The 18,660-nt window shown below is 44.4% G+C and overlaps 2 protein-coding genes across 4 annotated transcripts; one reads left to right on the top strand and one right to left on the bottom strand.

Annotated features, from left to right (window-relative positions):
• Window positions 1-960: 960 nt before the first annotated feature.
• abcg2d (ATP binding cassette subfamily G member 2 (JR blood group)) lies at window positions 961-7,664 on the top strand. Of its 2 annotated transcripts, none has more exons than XM_076728725.1 (14): window positions 961-1,013; window positions 1,096-1,210; window positions 1,629-1,781; window positions 1,866-2,023; window positions 2,670-2,821; window positions 3,046-3,164; window positions 3,361-3,604; window positions 5,089-5,164; window positions 5,911-6,000; window positions 6,102-6,223; window positions 6,357-6,511; window positions 6,974-7,063; window positions 7,286-7,333; window positions 7,485-7,664. In XM_076728725.1, exons 1-14 carry the CDS (start codon window positions 961-963, stop codon window positions 7,662-7,664), a joined length of 1,755 nt encoding a protein of 584 aa, XP_076584840.1. The 2 variants fall into 2 exon arrangements, with proteins under 2 accessions (XP_076584840.1, XP_076584839.1); XM_076728724.1 differs by having other exon boundaries at window positions 3,046-3,147; window positions 3,344-3,604.
• A 1,577-nt stretch (window positions 7,665-9,241) lies between these two features.
• pkd2 (polycystic kidney disease 2) lies at window positions 9,242-18,033 on the bottom strand. 2 transcript variants are annotated; one of them, XM_076729288.1, is made up of 15 exons: window positions 17,121-18,033; window positions 15,981-16,094; window positions 14,638-14,771; window positions 14,184-14,434; window positions 13,872-14,096; window positions 13,215-13,443; window positions 12,940-13,110; window positions 12,674-12,855; window positions 12,461-12,581; window positions 12,273-12,371; window positions 11,853-11,974; window positions 11,616-11,733; window positions 11,322-11,485; window positions 11,081-11,228; window positions 9,242-10,169 (listed from the first exon to the last, which is right to left on the bottom strand). In XM_076729288.1, the coding sequence occupies exons 1-15, from the start codon at window positions 17,542-17,544 to the stop codon at window positions 9,960-9,962; spliced, it is 2,712 nt and encodes a 903-aa protein (XP_076585403.1). In that variant the 5' UTR covers window positions 17,545-18,033; the 3' UTR covers window positions 9,242-9,959. The 2 variants fall into 2 exon arrangements, with proteins under 2 accessions (XP_076585403.1, XP_076585405.1); XM_076729290.1 differs by having other exon boundaries at window positions 9,258-10,169; window positions 11,322-11,482; window positions 17,121-17,682.
• Between the last annotated feature and the right edge of the window lie 627 nt (window positions 18,034-18,660).

Here is an 18,660-nt window from a genome sequence, read left to right on the forward strand (position 1 = left end):
AACCAGTCCCAGGGAAATCCTGGTTGACCTCAAGTCAGTTATAAAACCTGTGCACCCTCTGCATCTCTCCGCCTGTCCTTCTTTTGTCTTCGTCAGTTGTATCTGTCTCTTTATTTACTCAGATTAATTATGAGACAAAAATGTTGTGAATCTGGTGATTTCTGGTTTGTTGACTTTCATCGTCTCTGACTCGATATAAAAACATGGTGAACTTAGTTTGGGAGGCTACGTGACAGTAAAGGAGCCGTGTTCTTCATGTCGATTTAGTGTGGGTCATTGTATCCTTATCCAAAGCAGGACAATAGTGAATAGACTCTTACATTGGTCTCTTTCTGATGGTATTAAACACAGCTGACATTTCCCATGGAAGAATGAGTCATTTCACACAAGTTTTTGGGCCTTTTCCCGCCTCAGTGTTAATTATATGATATTAAGCATGGTTTCTTGCATATAATCTCTCTGATGCACTAAAGAGCAGTCTGCCAGGGAAACGAATTAAACACCATCACGTGATCCACTGCCAGGCTTTTATTCAATCTTTTAATTCCATTTTATATCACTGACTCTTTTTGTGTAACTGCTCTCTCTGAAGTCAAAGGATTTGCTTTTGAATTTATTACACCACAGTATAGATTTGTGTGTGTGTGCAGCTTTTCAGAAATGCTTATGAAACTACAAAAACCTTTCATGATCATTATTTTATTTGGGATTAGGGAGGAAAATTTAGAAAATGTGCTGTGAGGAAAACGATTTAAGTGCTTCTGAGTTTCATCACATGTCCAAGAGTCACATTAATCCACTTTGTTTCACACTCCTCACATTTGTGTGGTAAAACTGTTACAGTTAAGTGAAACTCTTCGATTATTCACCTCAGAAATGGATGCAGATCATTTGGATGTGATCCAGTCTTTGCCTTTAAATGAACTGATCCGTGTTGTGTTGTCTTCATGCAGTGGGATTATGAGACCTGGCCTCAACGCTATTCTTGGCCCGACTGGAAGCGGAAAATCTTCGTGGGTATCACGCAGAAAAACTAAACTCTGAACAGCCACCTGCACATGTTGTAGATAACTGTTTTGTGTGTTCTATTCAAAGGTTCTTGGACATTTTGGCTGCGAGGAAGGATCCTTCAGGTCTCTCAGGAGAAGTCCTCATTGACCGAGCGCCACAGCCTCCAAACTTCAAGTGCCTCTCTGGCTATGTGGTTCAGGTGCGTTACATTCATTACTTCAACCTGCATGAACTGAGTTTTTTTGGTTGCTAGAAACACAACAGTGACATACTTACTACCTGTAAACTCGATATGGCAAACAGTTGCTTACTTACACACCCAGTCTGAGTCTGATAAACTCTTTCTGGTTTGGTCTCCACCAATTCCTGAGACAAAGATCTGACTCCTCATCTCTGCTGTGATGCTAAAGTTGTTGTTAACTTTGTCTGTCTGCTGTTTGGTGCTGGGCAGGTAGAGTGCAGCGCGTTTATTAGAGCATTTTCACTGGAAAACAGCACAGAAAAGTGAAAACAGTCCAAACAGTTAATCCATTCTAACAAACCTCTGTCACATTACAGACAGACATTTTCTTCCCAGTCTCTGACCTTTGACCTCAAGCTCTCATCTCTCTTCCCAGGAAGACGTGGTCATGGGCACCCTGACCGTGAGGGAGAACCTGCGTTTTTCGGCGGCGCTGCGGCTGCCCAGCTCTGTGCCTCAGAGTGAGAAGGAGGCTCGAGTCAATCGCCTCATTAAGGAACTGGGTCTCACCAAAGTGGCTGACTCCAAGGTAAATGTCCAACCGTGTGTCCTGCCTCAGCTTCAAGACACCGGGTGAGGGTCCGGACAGTGATTGTGTGGGTGTTCTGCTCAGGTGGGCACACAGATGACCCGGGGAATCTCCGGAGGTGAGAGGAAGAGGACGACCATCGGCATGGAGCTGATTATTGATCCGTCAGTTCTGTTTCTGGACGAGCCGACCACAGGGCTGGATGCCAGCACTGCCAACTCCGTCCTGCTGCTGCTGAAAAGGTGTTAAAGAAGCTTTTCTGCCGTTCCTCATTCTTCTGATTCTATGATGGAAAACAGCCTTTTTCCAGAGATCAGGATTCTGGCTTTTACTGTGTTTTTCAGTATATGTTTTAAGCTGCAGTTAAGCTAAAACGTGACATTTTAGGCTTATTTTAGGGCAAAATGTTGCTATTAAAAAGAAGAAAAATGATGCCACGACCAAAACTATAATGGTTTTAATGGTTTATAAGCCTGCAATCAGAACTTACTGTTATGAAAATGACTTTAATTTAACATAATTTATATTTAACCTTTTACAATTATTCTATTATTGGGGTATTTATCAGACAGTGTGATGAAGAGCCTGCAGCTGTTTGATAATAAAAAGCTCCATAATTGTAATATCCCACACTAGTCACTGTGTGTCTGTTCAGTTTATCTTTTACAGTGTTTAGTAAACTGTTAGAATTTAAAAAGGTTTACAGATTTAAAAGCACATATGGAAACGCAGAATAAACTATTTGAAGTATCAGTTGATCATAATGAAATACTGTAACAGTCTTGACTGTAAAACACAATTTAGCTGTACCACATTTGTATTTTTTCACTTCAAAGGCAGCTTAACTTTACTGCACTCTTAATATTTTTACTGTGTGTGTCCTCTCAGGATGGCCAGTCATGGAAGAACCATAATTATGTCCATCCACCAACCACGATACTCCATCTACAGACTGTTTGACACTCTGACTCTGCTGGTTAATGGGAAAATGGTGTACCATGGACCAGCGCCAAACGCTTTGGACTACTTCGCCAACATTGGTGACTATGTGGAAGTTTATTATCACCACAAGATACCATCTGACATGTTAATAATGTCACTGATGTTTTTAACAGCACCTGGAAATAAACGTAGATGGTTGTGCATCTTTATTCTTCTGAGTCTTATAAGAATCAGATAATAAAAACGCCTCGATGTAACACTGGACATGCATCTTAAATGTTTCCTGCGTATTAAACATGGATCGCTGTGACCTGTGTTCCAGGCTATCCCTGTGAGCCCCACAACAACCCAGCTGACTTCTTTCTGGATGTTATAAATGGAGACTTCACCGCCACAACCATGACCAAAGTGCACGGGTCTGAAGGTACTCCAGCTGTCAGGGTGACGTCCTCCTTCATCAGAGGATGATTTGTCGACATGGAAAAGTGTTTCCTGTTACAAATAAGTGTTTTAAAATATCACATTTTAACCCCTCATCCCCACTTGTCCAGTCCTTTATGAGGTTATTGGTGTCTGTCATTGTTTCCAGTCCTCAAATGAATAATTTCCCTTTCCGCCAGATTTGGACTTTGAGGAGCTTGGCAGCTCCAGGCAGAGCATTGAGGAGCGCCTGGTTGAGGAGTTCAGGAACAGCAGCTACTCCAGCGACACGAGAGCTGAGCTGGACCGCATCGTCCAGGAGAAGGACTGCAGCTCATGTCCAAAAACATCCCGCACCATCACCTACAACAGCTCCTTCTTCCACCAGCTGGGTTGGGTGCTTAAGAGAACCTTCCAGAACCTCATGCTGAACCCACAGACATCTGTGGCCCAGGTAATACGTCCCCATAGTTAAATAAAATAAATAACTAATCCTCCTCATCAAGTCTTAAATTTTTGAGACTTGAGCAGGAAAATGAAATACCATAAAATAAAAGCAGGATCTAGCACTTCTAGTTCTAGTTCTAGCACTATCTAGCTTAAAGAGTGTCGTCCTTACTACAGTTTGAATGATTCATGCACATTTGGCAGTTTTCAAAAGACAAAAACTAAGCACCGCTCAGCGTTTTCTGACATCTGTTGATCTGAGGAAAGGCCTCCTCATCTTTCTGCCCTCGAGTCTCAATTCAAGCCTATCATTCAAAAGAGAAAAGTCTCACGTAAGCCCTCAATTTTGCAACTTGCAAGTCTCCATCTCTAATAAACTTAAAGTTCTCTGTTTTCAGGGTTAAAGGTTGAATCATGATGCGGCGCCACTGTCACCTTTACTCCGTCCAAACACTCCAAAGAGTGAAAGGAGCAGAGAAATAATGGGTGTTAGCATCGTTATCGTCATGAACAGGATGCGTAGACAGCGCTCTGGAGGGGTCAAGACTTAATGCCCTCATTAGTCACCCCATGGCAGCAAAATGCCGTCAGAAGTCTCCTCACTTTAAGAATTATTAACAGCTAATTGGCCCTAAATAAGTCAAAATAATCCTACGAGAGGGGCTCTAGGTGGCGTGGGCGCCGTAATCGGCTTTTGTGACTGTTGTGACCCCACTCTTGCCTCTTTGGGCCAGGATCTGAACTGATATCATATCTGGCCAAAGCCCCTTGGCCTGGTCCGAGACTCATCACATGATGGCGTCATGACCTATCAGTCCGCTGCCCGGCTTTCACATGAGGGGCTGTGGGGAATGAGGTGAAAAAGGCTCAACCGTATTAGCTTATCCCTTCACCCTGGGAACCGCTTAGTCCTGTCATAATCTGTAAATTGTTGGGATTAAAACTTGTGTCCCTTTCATTTTCTTCACTCTTTTCTGTCATCCTCCCCCACCTCCGGCTCTCTCGGTTAGGCCGGCCTGGAGGAGGAGCAGGGCATCCACTTGACCCCCTGATGCCCACAAACATTAGCTTTTTTTTTTCCAAAGAGGACACTGCTCATGTTTTATTTCCATTCTTCACAAAAAACTCAGGACAGTTAGAAGCACTGAAGCACTTTTTCCTTTTCCTTGCCTCAGAGTTAAACCTTCCTTTGCCATAAACAAAAAAAAAATAAGAAGTACAGTTTTGGGTTTGAGGTTTCTCTCACCTCAGAGCAAAATGTACGGAGGAGGGAAAGCCTCAAAACTGTTAAGACTTTAACTGTTAAAAAAGATTAAAAAACAATGTTTGTCTTTCCTAAGAGTCCTGAAGCATCAAAATACAGAAAAATAACCCTGCTGTTCCTTACTCATCTTACAACTTTCCACTGCTCTCACGCACTCTGTAGTTACAAACAGGACTTTTCTCAACGGTTGTCGGTGCTTCTCTTGTCTCACGTTGTTTTCTGGGCAGCTGGGAGTCAACATCTTCCTCGCTCTCATCGTCGGAGCCATTTTCTTCGAGGTCAAAGACGATCAGAGTGGTATCCAAAACAGGTGAGCCTCACACAGGAATCCTCTGTCCATGATGTATTTACTGCACACAGAGGGCCGGAGCTGCCGGAGCTCAGATATAACGTTTAGATCATTTCTGTTAATCTAGAACATTATGTGGCCTTATAGTATGAGCATATGGATCCTGTTAACTGCTCAGGTTCTTAAGTCAGTTGTTGCTTTTAAAGTGTGAAAAGTAGAGCAGTTTCTGCATCGTTAATCCTCTTACTATGTTTTATTGGGCACAACCTGGTACTCACAAGCCCAGTGAAGCACATCAGAAATCTCAATGGCCTCCCTCCTCTTTTCTGTGCACGCTTCAGTGGAGTATAAGATCCCGATGGCATTACATTCATGGTCAATGCATAGGCAGTATGGCAGATTATTTACCCCTCCCTCCCTCCTCTGGGTGCAGGGCCACGGTGGAGTCAGCCACCTTTTAAGTCCCTGTATGTGTGTGTGGACCACGGCACATTTAGCACCATAATCCACACAGTGTTGACTGTTCAGAGTCGACTCTGTCAGCGTCAGACAATCAGCCTTTTCATTTACACGCCATGTTCGGTCAGCAGTGGTGGAATGTAACCAAGTACCATTTTTCAAATACCTGCACCAATGAAAATCAAGTTTTAACCTTCTTAACTTGTCCGTCAAATGTTTTTTAAAGACTACAGGAGCAAAGTGAGCGGTCAGCATCATGGCTGAGCAGCTGGACCTTCATCGTTTGCCCTTTTTGTTCTTTTTGGCAGGATGGGCGCCCTCTTCTTCATCACCACCAACCAGTGTTTCAGCACCGTGTCAGCGGCCGAGCTCTTCATCATCGAGAGGAAACTCTTTGTGTGTGTAATCTGTCAGGAAGTCGCACATCTGTGTGTTTGACTGAACATACCTTTGAGGGCAGAGCTAGAATCTGATTGGTGCTTGGGTTTTCTTGTGACAGGCACGAGTACATCAGTGGCTACTACAGAGTGTCCGTGTACTTCCTGTCTAAGATCCTGTCTGACATCACCCTGCGCACCATCACCTCTGTCATCTTCAGCTGCATTGTCTACTTCATGATCGGTGAGACTCACAGAGCTGGAACCCAACCAGTGTGGAACACTTTGAATCTTTGAGCACTGGATCGAGAGGCGCTCACCTTTGCCAGGCAGGTACGGCAGCTCAGTATTTAACCTGTGTGTTTGTGTCCACTCAGGCCTCAAATCCACAGCAGCAGCCTTCCTCGTCTTCACGCTGACAGTGACTCTGGTGGCCTACACGGCCACGGCCATGACAATGGCCATCTCAGCTGACCAGAGCGTCGTGGCGCTCGCCAACATCTTTATGACCATCACCTTCGTCTTCATGATGGTGAGAGACGCGTCAGTTTCCAGGACTCTGCTGTTTTCCAGAGTCTGCTCTGAGAAGTCATGAAGTAAAAAATCTCCTCTTACTGCTCATTAACCTCCTTGTTCATGTCGTTTTTAAGACGATGACCTTCTGCTTAGTTAAAAAAGCCCAAGTGTCATTAAGATCACAGCTTTGTTCAACGTTTTCATGTATTTATAATGCAGATGGTTAATAGCAATAAACCACACGAGACTGCTTTTATGGTGTTATGTCAGTGAAGACACAACAGAGAAACTGAACTGAGCCGCTCTGACAGCAGACTTCATACTCTGATCACCAGAAACTCACAGCTGAGACTAATGACATTAATCAAGGCTCTGTTCCATTTAGATGTGTCAGCGCAGCCTCAGTCAGTATCATTAGGAACACCTGTGAACACCTGTGAAACAATGCCCGAAGCTCCAGTTTGTGTTGTGTTTGTAGATTTTCTCAGGCCTCCTGGTGAACCTGCCCAGCATCATGGACTGGCTGGCTTGGCTGAAGTACTTCAGCATTCCTCGCTACGGCCTCGCAGTAAGTCCAAGTGAAGGCAGTGAAAGTACTAGTAAGAACTCTATATTTATAGTTTGCAGCTCTCATGCAGCACTGGACCAAACTGTCAGTCACACATTAAAATGTCGTCATCTTAAAGACTTAAATGTTCAGCCGTGTTCCTCTATTGATCACCACAGATCAGCAGTCAGTCTAATGAGCTGTATTGACTTTGCGTTGATTGGCTGCGCTGTCTGTGTTCAGGCTTTGAAGATCAATGAGTTTTTGGGTTTGAAGTTCTGTGAGGAGGCTGTGATCCAAGCCAACGTGTCGGCTGCAGTGACCAACTGCAGCGTGAGCACCGCCGGCCTGACGTGAGTACACCTGCATGCTCACTCTGTGGTCAGCTCCCCTAAACAAAGATGTTTCCAGTCCAGCTCGTCCGTCAGACCTCATGTTAAAGTATGTGACCGGCTGGGGCTCGTGTTATTTCAGATGCACAGGAGAGCAGTATCTGGACTACCTGGGGATAGAGTACACCACCTGGGGACTGTGGGAGAATCATGTGGCTTTGACCGCCATGACCTTCGTATTCCTGATCATCGCCTATCTGAAACTCCGCTACATTAAGAAATTCTCTTAAACGTGTGAATTGGCATCCTTTCTTTCTTTCTGCTGCTCTAATGTCTGTAAGTATGGAGCTAGGAGGCGGTTAGCTTAGCTTAGCATAAAGACTGGAAGCAGGGGAAACAGCTAGCAAAAACACATCCAGCAGCCCTAAAGCTGACTAGTATCTTGTTTGTTTAATGCTAACGCCAACAGTGTCACAGTGAGCACAGGACTCTGGGACATCTCTGCGTTTGGTTGTTGTTTTCTTAGAAATAATTCACGCAGGAACCTGCCTGTACAAGCACAACCGATATTCAGATATGACAACAACTCGTGGCTTTGGAGGTTTAGCTTTGGCTTCAGGGTGTATTTTTGAACTTTGAAAAGAGCCAAGCTAGCTGGCTCCTGCTGCTTCCAGTCTTTATACTAAGCTAAGCTAACATTAATTACTTCCTGGCTCAAGCTCCAGACTAAAACTTCTAATTGTTGACCCAACATTGACATCAACCTATAAAGTTGATGTGAAAGTGTTAGAGAGTAAGATTCACATTTATTTGGCTGTTAGCGAGCTAGCTAAATGATGCTAAATTCTTCATGCTGTTTCGTGCTGAGCAGGGAGCTTGTGGTACATGTTTGGAGCTTTCTAGCTGAAATCAGCCACCCGCAGTCATGTCGTGACATCATTCTAAAACTATGCGTCTCACACTGCAGTGATGGTGGACGAACGTGTGATTTGTTTCTTTCAGGTTTATATTTCAAACTGTGGTTATTTATGCTGTGTCATTTCATACTCACTCTGCCTTTTTCTCTTCTTTTGTAATTCAGTCGTATTGATTTTTTTTTTTAGCTGTTGCAGTTTCCAGAATCGTTGCATTGACTGTTTGTAATTGTAGTTATTGTAGAATTTATTCACTTCATTATTTAGTTATTAAGTATGTGTTCACTTTTTAAGTCCAAAGAAAATGTTTATATTTACATTTATACTCTGAAAATGTTAACGTTCATGGAACTTTTTCCAGTGCAGTCATCCAGTTTACATGTTTTGATGTTGACCTGCAGTAATTCTGTTGATGAGCGTTTGGTACCGATCACACTTTGATCATTTCTATGAAAGTTTCCTGTAGAAGCAGTATCATACAGTAGTACGACAGTGCTTCTTTGTGTAACCTGAAGTACTTCAGTCAGTGTGCAGTTGGTCTGCTGAAGGTGCACAAATGTGAAATTCATCTATAGGTAAACAAACAGTTCAACGTATGTAAAGTTTACAATAATCAATAAATATTTACTTGTGTTTAAATGGATTTCTTCTTTCAAGGAAATCAACAGAATTAAAAACTCGATACAGCTTAATCCAGTAACAGATTTGTATTTTCCCAATAATAACTGTCAGATTACATACTTGATTAAAAAAACGTGTCATTATGAGGAAGTTACCCTTAAAATGTTTCTGAATACTTTAATCGTATCGTGAACGTTTGTAATTTTTAGATGTCTTGGTATCTCAAAGTTACATTTTGTGTATTATTATAAACGTTATATTTATGATTTTTTTCTTGTCGCTACAAATGAATCATAAACCAAACCAGACAAAAGCATAACAAACAAACAAATCAAACTTATATATTTTAATAAAACTTTATTTTGGCATAACAGATTAAAAAAAAGAAGTAGATTGTAAAAAAATGTAAGGCACAGGGGAAAAATAATAAATGCATGGGTTTCCCATGAACACTAGACGCACTCCAAATCGAAGTTTGTTTAAAGTTACAATATGTATCATAAAATGATAATAAGCTATTTAATCCGAAGCTTCATTGATGTACAGAAGATGAGTAAATATGACAGAACGTGCCACACTTGTACCTACTGTATATTAAAATGATGAAAAAATAATCAGCAAAATTAACAGCTGTAGAAACGCCCTTTTGGTGTTTGTAGAAATGCTAAGATGTGAGATACAGGAATCAAAAGCTGCTGAGTACGTTAACATCACACACTGTGTATTCTGAGTATGCTGATAGGATAGTGTATACTGTGCTGTAATACTGTGTAATCCTTCGTCGCTCTTCTTCCTCTTTCACACGTCGCCGCTTCCTTCATCGTCCCGTTAAAGTAATACTTGGTAAAAGCTTTAGAAGTCTGGTGAATACTGTTCGATGTCTGTGTGGAGAGCTTCACTCGCTTTCAGTGCATTTAAGTGTTGGAGACGTCTAAACAGCTTCAATAAGACGTCTCGTTTTGGTCCCACTTCTTCAGGCACTCGTTCCGCCGCCGGGATATTTCCAATAGTTTCTTGCTAGAGTGGAATATTCTTCAGCAGGTCAGGTCCTCACACATGGCCGCTCCCGGGCGCGCTCGCATCGAGGCCGTCCGTGGATAAGGAAGAGGACGGCCGGGGCCGGTGGCCGACGGGAGTGGCCGGCTGCGGGTGGCTGACCTGTGACGCCATGTCGTCGGACTCCCAGCGCTCCAGTTCCTCCCTCACCAGCCTCTCCATCTGCTCCCTGTGGGCGTCGGTGTCCCGTCCTAAACGCTCATCCTGACAGATGCAAAAAGATTCAGTCGTTCAGGATGTGAACGTGCACAGAAGAAAGGCTGCAGGAAGTCTGACAGCATGCACGTCTGCTTCCTGTAAATCTGCATATATGACACATGCAGCAGGACAGGATTCCCTTTTCTCCACAATGCTGAAGCACAGCTTACCGCTGCTTCCTGAGTTCTTTCGTTTATTTATTTGTGTGTGTATAGAGAAATGTTTGGCGGTAGTCTAAAGGCTTCACTGTCCTGAGCTTTAGTCACACTCTGAGTTTTGATGTTTTAATGCATCGTTAAGCATAACTTTCTCCTTCCTGAATTACAGAAACTGTTTTTCCAGCAATACGTTTAAGAAGGCAAATTCATACAGAAAGCAGTCTGGAACCAGCTACTGAAGCCTGCGTGAACACATTTTGGCCACTTGGGGGCAGTAGAAACGAGCTGTAAATGCAGGATGATCATATCATCACCTTTTCAGCTGATGTTGCAAACACATAATCAGCTGCTTGCTGACACATCCAGCAGATGCGGGGAAACGTCACTTTATTCATCATATTTCTGACCACCTGATGAATCAAAGTCCAGTATCCACTTTGCTTTAATCAGTTTTTAGTCTCTTGTGACTATTCACAACAAAATCCGGTTCTTCAGCTGCTAAACACTTTGCTCCCCAGCTGGTCATGGTCAACAGAGTCTGTCTGCTGGTGCATTCTGGGTTTTTAGAGCTTTTGTGCTCAAACAAACGTGATGCTACTGTATGAGAGCAGTGAGACTGAAGCAAAGCTGTAAAACTGCCTCAAAATGTGAGCTAAAGACATAAAGCTCCACAGAAATAATATGAATCCTTTGTGCGTGTTTGTCACACTGAGCGACTCCTTTCATTTCTGCACTGACTGCGTATCCACTGAGTCTCACCTCCATGACTCCGTCCAGCAGCCTCCCCAGCACGTCCCTCCTTTTGAGCTTGGCCCTCTCCATGGCTTCCAGCTTCACTATCACAGCGTCGATCTTTGACACTATGCTGCCGATGGAGTGCTCCATCCTGTCCACACGTCTCACCAGCCTGAGAGATACAGAGACACGTTAAACTGTGTCACACTATAGCTGTCACTGTTTAATGATTAAAAAAAAAACAAAAAAAAAAACCACTCCGTACACTTGAAACTCCTCATAGGAGACGCCCCCCGAGCTGCTGCCGCGACGGCGAGAGCTGTGGCCGCTATCCTCGTCATCGTCTTCCTCCGAGTCATCCTGGGTACGAGGAAAGCTCCGCCCACTGCTGGGTCTGGTCAGCGAATTGCGTTCCAGATCCAGGTCCTCCTAGCATATGAGCAGAGAGACACTGAGCATGTGCAGGCGTGGCGTCAGGGTGGATGGCGCCACAAGCTTTTCTGTGCGTTTCACCAGCTTTTCTTAAACGAAGGAACAAACTGAAGACATCATCACTCACTCTCTCTCTCTCCAGGTCGTCTCTCATTTGCTGGTGTTCGTGCTCCGTCAGCTCCTGGTCGCCGTCGTGATCGTACTTGGCGAAGATGGCCTGGATCTCTGCATCCGTGTGGCCCTTTCTGAACAAAGAGAAAACACGGAACACGCTCAGGACACGTAGCATGAATCCGATATTCACAAAACCAAACACCACATCTAATAGTGGGAAGTTTTCGGCATTATTCGAGGTTCTGCTCACCCTTTAAGATCCTGGCGGAGCTCATCAAAGTTGAGTTTGCCCCCCGCCTGACGCAAGCTGTCGGATATGTCGTCCACTGCCGTCTTCTTCAGCCTCAGCTTCATCAAAGCTTTGTTACAACCCTGACAAGCAAGTTGCAGAATGTGGATAGGTAGCACAGAACGGGACAGAAACATGCTGTGACCACCAATCAGCAACCTCCTGCAGTGAATCATAGAGGTGGCACTCCACTAGCACCTTTCCAGTCTCTGATCTTCTTTTTCTTTCTGAATACCTTTAATTACCTTTAAGTATCTGTGTATTTGGAGAAGTTTGTGGAGAAAAGGCCCATTGAGGCGGACCCTCTGTCATTATTGGCATCGTGGCTTTTGTTGACTTAATGGAAATCAGCGGAAACAGCTGACAGATGGAGTTCAATACCTTCTTAATGAGGTCAGTCATTTCCATCTCAGACCTCTGCTGGGACATGTCAGCCTTCACCTCAGAGTACGTGTCATTGATGATGGCCAGGAACATGTTCTTTAGACAGGAAATGAGAAAAGGTGTTCCTGTTAGTGACGGTTAGACGTAAACAACACAAACAAACAGGTGGGACCAACCGAACTCACCATGAGGATAAAGAAGATGAAGAAGACAAAGGTTGTGAAGTAGATCGGTCCGAGCACTGGATTCGCCTCCTCTATTTCTGAGAACTCAAAGTCTCCCAGAATGATCCGGAACTGAGTGAAACTACACAAACAGGAAACATTTCAACATCGTCATACAACAGGAAGCATCAGATGTTTGGGGCATTGGTACGACTGCTCTTTGACTGCTCTCACATGCTGGCTTGGAAAGTGCTGAAATCGTTGACTTGGGTTCCAAACACCAAGTAGGCGAGCTGAGCGTACGCCAGGAAGATGATGAAGAACATGATGGCGAAACCCACAAGGTCCTTGGCACAGCGAGACATGGTGCTGGAGAGCTGACTCATGGTCTTGTTGAAGTTGATGAACTTAAAAAGCTGAGAGGATGAGAGAGATGATTCATCGCTAACGTGCACTGTGATCGTTTTGGACAGACGAACCGAAGGGGAGAAGATTTGTACCTTGACCCAGGAGAAAAAGACGATGATGGCGGCCACGTTGTTGAAGCTGACCTGCAGGTTGGCCAAAGCCTCAAAGCTGGGGTGAGCAGTGTGGTTCTCCAGCAGGCCTTTGAGAAGGCTGCCGACCATCGCCGTCCTGGTTATGTTCATGATGATAGCAACGACACTCAACTGAAAACAGAGCAGAGAGACAATTAACCACAAGCTCAGTGAACGGCTATTAAACCGACGGTTAAAAGGAGACGAATCATCGTAAAAACCACTCTGATGCGCACCACCACGATGAGAACGTCCAGACAGTTCCACAGGCTCTTGAAGTAATGCAGGCGGTGGATGCGGATCTCCAGCACCTCCTCCACCACGTAGTAGACGATGAAGAGGCAGAACGCCACCTCACACAGACCCACAAAGTAGTCCCAGCTGGACACGTATCGTATCAGACGCACCGTTTGGAACTGCCAGGAAGTCACCGCCCCACCTGTGGCAGGAAACTCCACCAGCAGCCTGACGAGAGCAGCACATGACCCCAACTGTTAGTGTTCATACAATCAGAGCAAGTCAAGATGAATCTGATAGCAGTGCTGATGATCAGTTAACCGCCATCATTGCAACGTTCGCTGCTTCTCAAATGTGGGGCTTTGTTCCAACTCTCAGTTTCATATTATTAGAAACTGAATATCTTTGGGTTTAAAAATGTTTGTCGTTTAGAGGAAGCAATGTGAAGACGTCACCTGTCTGTGTTCCTGATTCATAATTGTAGAATAAATGTAAAAAGAGCGACAGAATTCTGAGTATTGAGGAGGTTAAATGACATTTGTGGCAGTTAAACTGTTCCAGCAGTGAACACACTTCAGTTTTGTTTCCTCTGGGAGTTTTTGATTGATTGATTAATGTAAACTAGTTGTCCATTGGACATGGACATGCTGTCTCACTTGGCGATGCAGAAGAGGTTGATGTTCCCATTGTAGACGGAGAAGTCCAGAAACACCGCCCGGGTGCCTCTGTCCAGCCACAGGTGGTCTTTGAGAAACCGCAGTTGGATCGTGGACTCCTCCTTAGTGCGAGACAGGTCTTGGTGGTATCCTCCACCTCCGTATTTCGACACCTGACCCCAGTAACTGCTGCCATTCATCTCGCTCTCCGTAGCATACACCCACCTAAGAGACAGCAGAAAACAGACTTAGGATGGAGGCAGTAGTTGGTATAACACACATCACGCAGCTGTAGTCTCCCTTTGCGCTCACGCAGTGCCATTCTTGGGGCCAAAGGGGGCGGTGTCCTCGTTGGCTGGGGTGTACATGTTGTAGCAGTCCTGGACCTCGTCTCTCAGATCGTCGTGGACCGAGCAGGACTCGTTGCGGACTTTGACCTGCCGGAGCCGAGGCACCCCGAGGAGCAAGTTCTCATAGTAGATGAGACTCTGGTTCTCCGGCAGGCTCTTGTTGTTGTACCACACCTCCCAGTACATGCCACTGAGGAAAGGTCCCTGTGTGAACTGGAAATGAAGAACAGGCGGGATTAAGACACAGAAGAGGGCTGAGTTTCAACATCGATGCTACTCTCATGTCTGCATGCTAAATATGTGGCTACTGCTGAGAGATGCTTCGCTTAGCATAGCATAAACTGAAAACAGGAGGAAAAAACTAGCCCGGTTCTGTCCACAGGTAAGAAAATCCATTATTCCGTTATTGGTTTTACCTTCCAGAAATCCTCCATGGTTGAGAGGCTTCTAAAAGTGGAAGTGTCCCCTGCAGACAGCGGCGTGTCCAGGAAAAGCTGAGACATGACTTTGGTGTAGTAGTACATGTTGGCACTCACCATCCCATAAGTCACTGCAGAGCAAATGACAATTTAACATCAGTAATAATAAAACATGACAAGTTAAAATTCAGGAAGACACACAGGAGAACTAACACGGAGCAAATGTTTGACTGTCTGAATAAACGTTTCCGTCCAGAATGACGCCGACTTTTGAAAGACGTGACGAACCCAAAAAATGAACTCAAAATCACATGAAACGTCGTTTTGTTTCACCTCTGCATTAGTCTCCTCCATCAGCGTTCATCACAGAGTTACTCTGGAAACTGCTTTTAATAGTCCAGCTCAGCCTGGCACAGTCTGCCTTCACCCCGTCTGCTAGGAAGTCATTTCCTGATCCGCCCTAAACCACACTTTGGCATTTTTCATTGCAGCAAAAAGAGAGCAGAGAAGCTTCACCATCAGTTTTCTCCTCACTCGCCTTTTTAAATGTGGGATTTCCATCAATTTGTTTACCATCCCAAAATGCAGCCATCAAATTTGTGCACATTGGAATTTAAACCCGCTGACAAGTGTGGAAGATTCGGCTGCCTTCAGCTGCCAAAAGCTTTAGCACAGACTGTGAGCTTGGAAAAAAGCTTTTCAGCTCCAGAAAGGTGGCCGAGCCTGTTTGGTGTCACAGTCAAAGATCAGGTGTCAGCTCAGTTCAGCCCAGGACCAGGTTTTAACAAGCCAAGGATGTATACTAGTTGGTCACATTGCTCACGGCTGATTTGTTTTTGTATCAGCTCTTTTAGTTTCCTACCAATCACTGTAGTTTAAGTTTACTGGAAGCGATGAACGGCTGCCGAGTGACAACAATAAAAATGTGACTTTAGAACAGCGTTCGACCAAAGAGTTCAAGCTTTCTGTGTTTCCTGACCTTCATGGAGCTGTCGCACCGCCACGAATAATTAATCTAAATGTAAAAATCAAGCTGATTTAGTCGTTTTAACAAATTTCTGAGTAAAAACAGTTCAAACTGCAAACACCTGATTATACTTATGATGAAGAACGGGACTGGGGCATTAGAGGAGGGGACAGGTCCCGGCAGGGCCTCGTCGCTCATGGGGAGGCTCTACAGCTCTTTCCCTGGGTGTTAGTTAGTCCCTTGATGTGCAGGTGATGCAGTTTAGATGAAAACTGATTCCTGTTCTGTTTATTCGTCCTCAGCAGGCTGAGGGCTGCTCATGACTGATGAGCGAGTTGTGCACAAACACGCGTCTGTCGTTGTGTTCACTTACAGATACAGATAGTGACGAGGAACGCCACGTATGTGAGCATCTCCCGCAGGACGTTCCTCAGGTATCTTTCTCTGCTGCTGTCGCTGTCCTCCATCAGCTCAGTGCCCCACAGAACTGCACAGAAAAACAGCCATTCAAGAGGACATCAGCATACTGAAGACACGATTACACAAACATTCAGCCTGACGGGCAGCTTGTTGTGCCTCCTCTCGGCTGTAAAGAGCTGGCTGTAGAGGCTGTAAAAGCTGGAAAGAGCAAGTGAAAGTGCACCGGCTACACGAATCCAGAAATATCAGAGCACAGATCCAATCTGATGGAATTTGTCCACCTCAGAAAATGTCTCATACTGAGAGAAGTGCTGGATAAGCTCTCTGATTAAAGTCACTTCCTGCTTTACTTTGTCTTTTCTCTTCATTTTACTTTCATTGTCTCTTTTTTTATTATGTTTCTGGAATTTGTTCCACTGATTTCATTCTGGCCCAGTTAACGTCTTTGTTACACGTTCTCCACTTTCTTCCATGTTATCTGATTATTTTATACACTTTTTTTATCTAATGTACAATCAGAAATATGTAGTTGATTTTTATTTTATCCTTTTTACTGTCCGTTTGCTCTTTTTCTACATCACCTTCTTTATTCTTTATTCTTGTTATTACTGCTGTCTGTAACAATATAATTTCCCCTCTGTGGGATCAATGAATTTATCATAAAATTGTTGATTTTGATCCTAATATTTCCACTTTACATTCATGCAATATCATTTTTTTCCTTAGTGAGTGTTACACATATTTACATACATTTTATCTATTGTGCAAAAACACTGGACTTAATTATCCATAATCATGTCCAATTTCTAACATTTTCCATTTGCAATATTATTTTTCATACTCTTGAATGTATAGTTTATTTTTTTATTTTGTATTTTATATTTTTATTCTCTTCTCTGTCTCCTTTTTTCCTGCTTCTCAGGGGTTAATAAAGTTATATCTCATCATATCTTATCTTAATATTCGATTGGTCCTGATAATATTGATCACTTAGGACTTTAAATCAGTTACATGACTAAACACAGCCTGAAGCCTCGCTGTCACTTTGTTCTTCCATCATCCTGCTGTCACCTGAGCATGAAGAGCGACTCACCTCGGATCTTCTGCAGTATCTGCTTCATGCAGCTGCCGTGCTCATGCCGGTCCTGCTGCTGGGCATCCACGGTCGGGGTCGGGTAGAGTCCTCCTCGGGGGATGTGGGGGCTGCTGCCCCCGCTGGTGTAGCTACCCAGGCCACTGCTGCAGCTGCTGCTGGAGGCCGTGGACACCGACCTCCTCCCGGGGCTCGCTGGAGGCCAATCGGCTTCCATGATCTCATCCTCGGGCTCGAATCCCGGGTTATCCCGACTCCACGCTTGTCTGGACGGAGGGGACGGGGTGCCTATGACTCCTCCGAGACCCAGGTCTTGATGCTGGATGTTCTCCATCTCTATGCCCTCGCCGGAGTCCAGTCTGTGCGGCTCCCTGCCGGCCTGGCTCTGCGGTAGCTGCTGCGGTCTGACTCGGGATGAACTCATGGTCCAGTTAGCGAGCTGTTCTTTAAGCTAGCTGTTTTTTAGCTGGTGCGCTGCATGAGCAAAAGTGATGTAAAAACCCAAAAAGCCCTAAAACGACTGAAGCATGTCAAGCTTAGGAGATACTCAAGTGTTAGATGCCTTAAAAGCAAAGCAGACAGATTGGGAAAGTGAGTGAAATAACTGAAAAAGCCGCGGATATAAAACTTTTCTCGGACAGTCAAAGTTAGAGCGGACACATCGCAGTGAGGCTCCGCGTCTCCTCAGCACCGAACCGTCCAGGAAACCTCCGCAATGAGAAAACTTCAAGCGATCTTCAGATTAGTCTCCAAAAAACGATGCCCGTCGTTAGGAAGTGATGCCTTCAAAGCCCTTAAAGTTGTTGCCTAACTGCTACCGTCGTGAGACGGACACCCGCATGAAATCTCCGTGTTTACGTGAGGAGAGAAAGATGGATCTGCTGCCTCAGGGCGGCCATCTTGTTCGTGAACCGTTCGCTCCTCACTAAGCCCCCCTCATTAGTTCGGGACTCGGGTTTCACTAGAAGTCATGGCGTCCCAGGAACGGGTGGAAAACATTTTCTTCACTGAAATATCCGCTGAAACGACTTTTTTTTTATCAGCTGCTCTCTGAATTTAACGACTCATGAAGACGAAGCTGCTTTGAGATCGTTTTAGTTGCTTCGTAAATAATTCAGCTCAAACTTCCTTTGAAAGTCTGTCTTTAAGCCAAGAATGGTGATCAATAAACTCCGAATTTGTTCTAAAAGGTGTGAATCTGAGTGTAGATGAATACAGGCGTTAGCATTACGTAATGTGTGTTTGGCTCAGCTGTTGCTATGACAACAAGGAGGCCTAACTCTCGGCGGCACCACATGACATCAACCAACCAGCAACATGCTAACAGCTAAAGTTTGGCTAAACTTCGTTTCGACTTTCAACATCTGATTTACCTAATTTTTCCATCCAAAACGTCGTTATTCCATCTTATTCTGTCTGTTTGACTCTATTTTAATATTTTATCATGTGGTTTTATGCATTGTCTTTATTTTTATTTTCATCCATATCTCAATCTTATTTTGCATTCATTTTTTATCTGTTTTTATGTCCATTGTCTTTT

The sequence above is a fragment of the Chaetodon auriga genome, chromosome 4 (genome assembly GCF_051107435.1).
Source record: "Chaetodon auriga isolate fChaAug3 chromosome 4, fChaAug3.hap1, whole genome shotgun sequence".
Taxonomy (NCBI): Eukaryota; Metazoa; Chordata; class Actinopteri; order Chaetodontiformes; family Chaetodontidae; genus Chaetodon; species Chaetodon auriga.

Excerpts from the sequence above, each read along its gene's own strand:
- abcg2d (XM_076728725.1), top strand. The coding sequence starts at position 961 with ATGAGACCTGGCCTCAACGCTATTCTTGGCCCGACTGGAAGCGGAAAA. Across the intron at positions 2,822-3,045 it reads GGACTACTTCGCCAACATTG|GCTATCCCTGTGAGCCCCAC; the intron begins GTGACTATGTGG and ends CCTGTGTTCCAG. Across the intron at positions 7,334-7,484 it reads TGAAGTTCTGTGAGGAGGCT|TATGTGACCGGCTGGGGCTC; the intron begins GTGATCCAAGCC and ends CTCATGTTAAAG.
- pkd2 (XM_076729288.1), bottom strand. The coding sequence starts at position 17,544 with ATGAGTTCATCCCGAGTCAGACCGCAGCAGCTACCGCAGAGCCAGGCC. Across the intron at positions 14,435-14,637 it reads CCATGGAGGATTTCTGGAAG|TTCACACAGGGACCTTTCCT; the intron begins GTAAAACCAATA and ends CTTCATTTCCAG. Across the intron at positions 14,097-14,183 it reads GGCCCCAAGAATGGCACTGC|GTGGGTGTATGCTACGGAGA; the intron begins GTGAGCGCAAAG and ends GCTGTCTCTTAG.